At 60.4% G+C, this 8,176-nt stretch overlaps 1 protein-coding gene across 2 annotated transcripts in view; it reads right to left on the reverse strand.

Annotated features, from left to right (window-relative positions):
- Positions 1 to 6,522, reverse strand: part of HMCN2 (hemicentin 2) — a 32,670-nt gene extending 26,148 nt beyond the window's left edge. For both annotated transcript variants that reach the window (XM_085077009.1, XM_085077008.1), the window contains exons 1-14: positions 6,092 to 6,522; positions 5,094 to 5,164; positions 4,006 to 4,164; positions 3,664 to 3,786; positions 3,400 to 3,571; positions 2,963 to 3,069; positions 2,638 to 2,758; positions 2,271 to 2,543; positions 1,989 to 2,133; positions 1,590 to 1,711; positions 1,228 to 1,500; positions 1,001 to 1,142; positions 324 to 451; positions 65 to 178 (exon numbers count right to left, since the gene is read on the reverse strand). In XM_085077009.1, the coding sequence (XP_084933135.1) occupies positions 65 to 178; positions 324 to 451; positions 1,001 to 1,142; positions 1,228 to 1,500; positions 1,590 to 1,711; positions 1,989 to 2,133; positions 2,271 to 2,543; positions 2,638 to 2,758; positions 2,963 to 3,069; positions 3,400 to 3,571; positions 3,664 to 3,786; positions 4,006 to 4,164; positions 5,094 to 5,164; positions 6,092 to 6,320 (2,179 nt within the window). In that variant the 5' untranslated portion in view covers positions 6,321 to 6,522. The remainder of the gene's footprint in view (positions 1 to 64; positions 179 to 323; positions 452 to 1,000; positions 1,143 to 1,227; positions 1,501 to 1,589; positions 1,712 to 1,988; positions 2,134 to 2,270; positions 2,544 to 2,637; positions 2,759 to 2,962; positions 3,070 to 3,399; positions 3,572 to 3,663; positions 3,787 to 4,005; positions 4,165 to 5,093; positions 5,165 to 6,091) is intronic.
- Between the last annotated feature and the right edge of the window lie 1,654 nt (positions 6,523 to 8,176).

Genomic DNA, 8,176 nt, shown 5'->3' on the forward strand with positions numbered 1-8,176 from the left:
GGGGACACCACGTGTGATGTCCCTACAGGGTGGTGGAGAGCCCAGAGAGGGCTCCCAGTCTCACCTTTGTACCACACGATGTGGGGTGGGGGTGCCCCCGAAACCCAGCACTCCAGGGTCACGTCTTCTCCCACCAGCACCTTCAGGCTGGGTGTCACTGCCAGGATGGCAGGAGGCTCTGTGCCGTGGGGACAGATGGCTTTGTTCACTCCCTGCCGTGCTGGGTGTGATGCTATTTACACCCCACTGGGAGCTGTCCCCCAACACCTTTATCACACACAGCCCCATTCCCAGTGTGCTGCCAGCGAGAGGGGAGCAGGTACCAGTGAACTCCAGGGTGACGATTTGCTCATCCCAGCCCAGTGCACTGCGGGCGTGGCAGCTGTAATTCCCTGCATCTTCTGGGACAGCAGACCTGATGTGCAGGGTACCCTCAGCATCCCTGAAAACCCTGCAGCAAACGGAAGAGAAAAGGAGAAACGAGCTCTGTGAAAACAGGGGCGGTGGAAAACGTGTTGATACAAATGAGCAGGCTTCAGGCCATGCTGGGCATGTGGTGGATGTGGGTCAGCACTTAGAGCCAGCTGCTGCAGGGAAGGACTTTGCTTTGAAGCAGGGAAAAGCACTGAGAATTGGGCTTTTTCATCTCAAAAGTCCAAAAACCTTCCTTAAATTCAACTCCAGCACTCACAGCCTGACACAGGCAGGAGTTGAAAAGCAAAAAGCTGAAGAAATTAAGGGGAAGTAGAAGGAGTATTTTGAGATTTGAGCTCACACCAGGTGTGAAAAGCAGGGACAGTGACCTGGATAAGGCAGGATGGCTTAAAAATAAATATAGGATATTAAGGCCAGCAGCATGGGCTGGGATACTGCAATGCCTCTTTCCCTCCAGTGCTATGGCAGCCCTAAGCCTCCCTCCCTCAACCTGTACATCCCTGCAAGGAGAGCACCATCCCGGTGGGACAGGCAGGATGGAGGCTCAGGGGTCCCCAGGGGTTACCTCTCATCGTGCTGCAGTGCCCAGCCCCAGCGCTTCCAGGTGGTGTGGGGCAGGGGGTGACCCCCGGCCGTGCAGTTCAGCCGCAGCTCCTGGCCCCTGCTGAAACGCTGAGGACTGGGGTCCACCTTCACCCACGGCGCCTCTGCACGGGGTTGGAGCAAGGCTCAGCCCCTGGTGCCACTCACCATCTGCCCACAGGGCAAATATCCCCCAGGGAAAAAGCCTACCCTGGATGAAGAGCCACAGGGAGGCGGTGGAAGTGCCATGAGCACTCTGTGCCACACACTCGTACAGCCCTGAGTCCCCTGGCTGCACGTGGCTGATCTCCAGAGAGTGGTTCTGCAGAAGTCTGGTCCGGCCATCCCCTGGCTGTGCTGCCTTCCCATCCCAGCTCCACGTCAGGTTGTGGGGCACATCCCCCAGAACCACACAGGACATGACCACGTCCTGGCCCGGTGAAGCTGTGATGTTGCCCGGGGCTATGAGACGTGGTGGTGGCTCTACAAACGTGGGATGTTGGGGTGAGAGAAGTCCATGCCCAGCCACAGACATGGAAAAAACACCAAGGCTTGGCACGGGCAGTCCCCACCTGAGACAGAGATGTAGGCACGAGCCCGTGTCACCCCGACCTTGCTTGTGGCCGTGCAGTCATAAAACCCTTCATCACTCTTGGACACTGCAGGGATCATCCAGCTGATGTTCCCTGAAATCCTGCAAAAAGGGAGAGATGACAATGTGGATCACTCCCATCTTGGGACTGCCATGCCACCATCCTAATCCTACTCCCTGGTATTTTTTTCATCTGAGTCAGGCAAAGGCATGAATCCCCACTCACTGAGGACATGTCCCTTGGAATTTTGCTTTTGAGATGCACAGAACCTGCAGGCACCCAGCCAGCACATGGCACTCCCACAGCTGGCACAGCTCAGGGGCTGTTGCTGCCCACATGAGCCCTCCTGGGGCTCTCTGGGCCATATCAGAGGCTCACCTGAAGAGCTGCTCCTCCCTGAGCTTTGTCCTGCCGCGGCTGAGCTGCAGGCGGAAAGGAACCTCGCTCCGTGCAGAGCAGGAGATGAGCTGTGGCTCACGGCTGTAAGCCTGGATTTTGCTGGGGATGTTCACTTTAGGTAGCCCTGGAAGGAGTTTGGGACATGCAGATGTATAACAGCCCTTGGAAGCTCACTGGGAAGAAGGATGAGTGAGGAGAAACCAAAGCAGAGGCTGTGCTGGAGCCTCTGGTCTCTGCTCAGCACCTGCGGGTTCCACTCACCAGGGACCACGCTGGTGTAGGTGACCCCCGAGAGGCGGTGCAGGGGGTGGCCCTGGGCATCTTCACCCTTCACCTTCAGCAGAAAGTCCCCCGGGGGGACCCAGAGCGGCGAACCCACCCAGAGCTGCGCGGTGGAGGCGGAGGAGGAGTTGGAGAGGGGCTGCGCCGGCAGCGAGACGAGGACATGGCCCGAGGTGTTGAAGAGCTCGATCTCCCGCAGGCGCCCGGGCGGCCTCAGCCCGGTGCAGTTCACCAGCACGGAGATGGGCAGACCTGGAAAGCGGGGAGGGAAAAAACCACCAACCACATTCCCGGCTGTGAAACGCCCAGACGCAGCATCCATCCCCCCGAGCAGCACCATCCTCACCCTGCACCGGCCGCTCTCCGGGCTGGCTGGTGTCAAATTCCGGCTGCGTGGAGAAGCTGGCTTGAAAATTCACGTTGCTGATGCCCGTGATCCTCAGCGAGTGGCGGCCACTGCTCCGGGTCTGGAAGCAGATTGAGAGGCAAGTGCTGAGGGCAGGGGAAGAGAGAGGCTATGGGAAGGGAAGAGGTGGCAGCCGTTCCCTTCCAGCCTGCTCACACATCCTCTGCCTGGAGATGGTGGGGGAATCCAGAGCTGGAAAAGCCTGGCAAGCTAAATATCCATCGGGGAAAAGGCAGAGGGTGTGCAGGGTCTGCCAGCAGCCTACCGTGACCAGCCACGTCCCTGGCTCGTAGGGCTCCACAGCCACCACCATGGCTGAGTTGGGGATGCTGAGCAGCTCCTTCAGCCCTCGGCCTTTCTCCAGGACCTTTCCTGTGACAGCAAGTGAATGTCTTGTTGGGCAACCCAGGTTCATCCCCTGGTGCCTGCAGTGGCCAAGAGCCACCTCCCTCGGGGCTCAGGGTAGTGCAGAGCCCATCACAGCTCACAGCCAGGGCAGCAGGGAAAACTCTCCTAAAGCCAGGGGCAAAGCCAGCCCGGGAGGGGAGCAGGGAGAGGTTTACTGAGAGCTCTGCAGCTCATGGCCTTTTCATTTGAGTGTTCAGGGCCTGGTGAACCCCTTCCTGCTTGTGCTGACCTAAGGTCTCCCTGGGAGGCAAAGAATCACCCCCTGTCCCTTGTCCCTCTCCCCTGGGCTCCTACCTGCCGGATCCCGGACCTTAATGCCCGGGGCAGGGCCACTCAGGGAGATGGTGACCTCCTTCAGGCTGGGGTCAAAGGGGACCAGCCACACGTGCTCCCCACCATCCTCATGGTCCGTGGACAGCAGGTGGACCTTGGAAGCCTGGATGGCCTCTTCCACCCACTTCAGCACCTGGAGGCCAGCAGGGGAGGATTAACCCGGATCTGCCCACACCGACAGGCATAGCCTCACTTCAGCACAAGAGGGCAGGTGTCCCCACTCACCTCTGTCACCTGCTGCTTGTCCAGGTGGAAGATCTGCCCGGAGCTGGTGGCAGCGATGCGCTCGTACACGCGGTACCCGGGGTGGCTCCTGTCCCCGCAGTCCCCGGTCAGCACAAACACCACCTGCCGCAGCAACAGCCCCGTGACACCCCACACAGCCACGGAGGGGACACAGCCAGCATCGACCAGCATCCCCGTACTTCAAATCAGCCCGGGGGATGCAAAATTCCCCCCAGTGCAGGGCAGGGCGGGGTTTTATCGCTGCGTCTCACTGATGTGCTGCTGCTGCAGCATCCCCCCAGCCGCTGTCACAGGAGCCCCGCGGGCAGCCAGGCTGCTCACCTGGCTCTGCTTGTGCTGCAGCAGCCGCAGCAGCTCCTCCTGCTGCTCGTAGTCCTTGGCCCGAGCATCCGAGAAGACGTAGATGAAGGAGCCGGGATGGGAGATCTCCACGGCCACCCTGATGGCTCCCACGCTCATCTCCGGGCAGTCCCCCCCGCCCTGCGGGACACAGCCAGGGACATGGCACAGGCACCGAGCCACACACCCAGTGCTCTGCTCCCGGCAGGATCCCACCCAGGGGATGCTCACTGGGAGGAAAAATCCCATTTTGCTGGAGTCAGGCCAGAGCAGCGGCATGGAGCTGCAGGGATACTCAGGATCACACAGACCCAGCCCGGTCTCAGTGATAATGATAATTAAACCATCCATTTGGGGATCCATGCTCACAGAAGTCACTGGTTTCCCACAAATACCTTTGCTGGGCACATTTGTGCCCAACCCTGGGGCTGCAGAACCAGCTTCCCAGGGAAGCCTCCTGGCACAGTGATTACCAGCTCCCACTTTCCCAGGGTTTGGCACCCCAAAGGGCTGGGAAACGATTTGCAGCAGCAGCAGCAGCATTGCACCTCCTGCCAAAACAGCTGCATCCGAAGGGAAACGCCACAGGGATTTAGCAATTCACAGGAGGCAGGGCAAGAGTGGGGATGGATAAAGCAGGATTAAGCTCCCAGGAAGCATTTCGGCTGGCAGGAAATACATGAAATAATTTTTTAAAAACCCCAAATGAATTTAAAACTCAATTATCAGGCAGTGCTTCTAGAAGGGGCACATTTTTTGTTCCATGGAGAGTCTGTGCAAACTCTCCTGGGAACAGCACCTCCCTTTGGGACAAGAGCTGTGGAGTGGGAATTCTCTGCCCTGTTGCAGGACCCTGGGGCACAGCACCAGCACTAGCCATCCTCTCCACTCCCACCCCAGTGTGCAGCACCCAGCCAGTCTGGCTCAGCCTGAACCACAACCACACTCCTGGAGGATGCAGGGATTGCTCCCAGAACCCACCACCATGCAGGGCCAGGCTTCCCCCCCGGTGCCACGGGCCAGGCACCAAGCCAGGCCTGGCAGAGCACCGTGGGGCTGAGGATGCCTACCTGGACATGGAGCTCCCTCAGGCGCTGCTGGAAGAGCTGGGGGTCCGTGGTGAGGGTGACAGGTCCCACCTCTGCAAGCACATGGGCATCACAACCTCAGCCCCCACCTGCAGCACCAGCTTCCTTCGGTGCCACACACACTGCCCATGCTCCCAGCACCCTCCCTGGCTCAAACACCTGTGAGACTCGAGGTCCAGCGTCTACCCTGCCTTGGCACCCCACAAGAAGTGGGTTTGGGCAAACCAGCCCCTGGGCCCATACTGTGACCACTTGGGCAGACCATTGCTATTGCCCAGGAATTTCTCCCAACACACTGGGTGGTCCCAGCCAGGGTGAGCTGCAAACCAAGTGCCCTTTCCTGCTGGGGGAGGCTCCCAGCAAAGCAATGCAGGAATCCATTCACTGCCTCTGCCTCCTTCCCTGTCTGCCTCCCATGGTTTTCATTTAACTCAGTGCTTCTGCTGAAAATAAAGCTTGGGTCCCGCTCTCCTTGTAGGAGGCCAGGGCTCTTTTGGGGAACAGCTGCCTTTTATGGGTGTGCACAAAAAGAAGACAAAGACAGGGTCAGAAAGAAATGATTCTGGTATCACAGTGAGTTACCAAAACCTCTTAGCAAGTGGTGCTTTTATTGAGGTGACTTGGAAGCACGCTGTGGAATCATACAGAAAACCCCCCATGATTACTCTGGGGAGATTAGAACAGGATGGAAGGGGAAGAGCCACCCACAGCAAAGTGTCAGCCCCCCTGGGATTAACAGGGGGGAAAGAGCCCATCCTGCGCCCATAGGATGGCTTGGGGACAGGAGCCCCAGCCCAGCTCCCAGCTCTTGAGATGCCATCCCCATCACAGTGGTCACCAGGGCATTAAAAACAGGGAGAAGGGACAGCGCAGGCACTCGCAAATTGCACACTTCAGCCCTAGAGCCAGCTGGAACCGCAGCCCAGCTCCCCTCAGCCCCATCCCCGGCAGGACACATCCTCAGCCTGTCCCAGACGTACCTGGGTCATGGAAGGGCACCAGAGCGTAGTTGCTGATGGGTTTGGTGCTCCTGCTGAGCGTCCGCTCCAGGATGCGCGAGGCGCCGTCCATCACCTGCACCAGGTCGTCGTACATGGAGCCGGTGACATCGAACACGAAGGCAAGAGTGGCCCACCCTGGGGGGCTCTCGGCCAGGCTGGGGGCCAGCAGCATCCAGAGACCCACAAACACCCCTCCGTGCGGTGGCATCGTGGGGGAGACGCTGGGGGGCCAGGAGCACCCCTTGTGTCCTTGTCCCGGCCCTTCCCGCAGAGCCCCCGGGCACTGTCCCCGCACCAGGGAGGGACACGGCGTGAGAGAGGCCACACGCGGCGGGGACGGAGAAGGGACCCCGGGCAGGGAACGCCCAGCCCTCCGCAGCTGCGGACCTGCTCCTCCAGCGTTCAACTTCTGGGAGGGAGGAGGGAGGGCGGGAGGAAAAACCGGACTTTTGGAGCCAGCGACGCGGCAGGGAGGTGGGTGGGAGCTGGAGGAAGTCGGGATGGAGATACAGGGATTGGGAAGCAGATCCTGCAGCCCACGGGATCGTCAGAATCACTGCCCAGGCCCCCTTCCCAGCCCTGACCCCCTGGCTCAGAGAGACCCTGCTCTGCTGGGGGGAGCAGGGGGTTAGGGGAGGACATGGGGGTCACGGCTGAGCACCTGTGGGGAAACCCTGCCAAACCCCCGCGGGGGAGAGACAGCTGCGAAAGAGACCCCAAGGAGGCAAACTCCGCCTCTGCTGGGCACAGAGCCCCTGGAATGGGGGTCTGCAACGGGGCTTGGAGGTCAGGCGGCTCTGCGAGGGGCTGGGCTGGGCTCACCCACGCAGCTACCCCACGAACGGGGAGCAAACAGCCACGCAAACCACAGACAAAGCCAGAGCCAGGACATGAGCTGGGACAGGCAGCCCTTGGCCGGGCCAGGCGGCCCTTGGCCGGGAGCGCTGGCTGGGGGTGCAGAGCGTTTCCTGGCTCCCCTGGAAGCAGAGTGCTGAGCTCATGGCTGCTCCACGGGGATGCTCTGCTCTTGCTCAACTCCCCCGCAGCGGGACCCAGCAGCAGCCACGGCCAAGAGTCAGCTCCAGGTGAAGCCGTGTGTTGAGCTGAGCATCTCCTGCACCCCCAGCAGCTCACCAGCACCAGCCTTGCTCCTCCCAGACACAGGGGCTGGGGGGCCTTGGAGATTGCCCCTCTCATGACCCACACAGGACAGTGGGAGCATCCCGTGCATTCCTTTATCCCTGCAAGTTGGGCTCAGCCCAGCCCAACCTTAGGATGGGCAAGGACCCCCCCCCTCACAGCAGAGCAGTGCCACCTCTGTTCCTGGGCTGTGCCAGCGGCCTGTCCCCATCCTGTCCCACAACCAGGGCTTGCACTCCCCCAGGCTTTGCACTCCCCACCCCACAGTGCCACAAAACCTACCTTAGAGCATCCCCAGTCACCAACCTGCTTCCCAGTTCCATCCTGCACCCTGGCAGGGAGCACCAGCACAGCTGGCACAAACCCCAACAGCTTCTCCTCATCTCCAAATTAATCCCAGCCAGCCCTTCCCACACTCACCAGTGCTCCCTAGTCCCAGGAGCACCTGTGCTAACTGGGCTTTAAACCCTTCCTTGCTGGGGGTTAAGGCACAACCTCTGGGTAACCACCGTGGCTTGGAGCCTGTGCCTGTCCTTGCCCACCCCATGGCACAGGGGAGAAACCCCCGGGAGCTCCCACCATGCGCTGGCACAAAGCACCTCTGGACAAAACCCCCTGTGCAAACACAGCCTCCTTGTTCGGACCATTAGGGCATCTCCTCTGGCCTCCCGAAAACAATTAGTCAGCCTCGTTAGGAGAGCAAACAAAACGGAGATGGGCTGGCAGGGAGGCCTCGCAGTGCTCGTTTCCGGAAGAGTTGGCAGCGCAGAATGGCCAACGCGACCCCAGTGCACGTGAAAAGCCCAGTGCAGGCCGTGAGCCCCCCGTGAGCCCTGCCAGGGGAAGGGGGGCTGCCGAGGGGCATCTCCGGTCCGGGCAGTGGGACACAATTGTGGGATATTCACAGCAAGATTCCTCTGCAGC

Source organism: Lichenostomus cassidix, chromosome 17, assembly GCF_008360975.1.
Source record: "Lichenostomus cassidix isolate B80296 chromosome 17, HeHo_3.0, whole genome shotgun sequence".
Lineage (NCBI taxonomy): Eukaryota > Metazoa > Chordata > Aves > Passeriformes > Meliphagidae > Lichenostomus > Lichenostomus cassidix.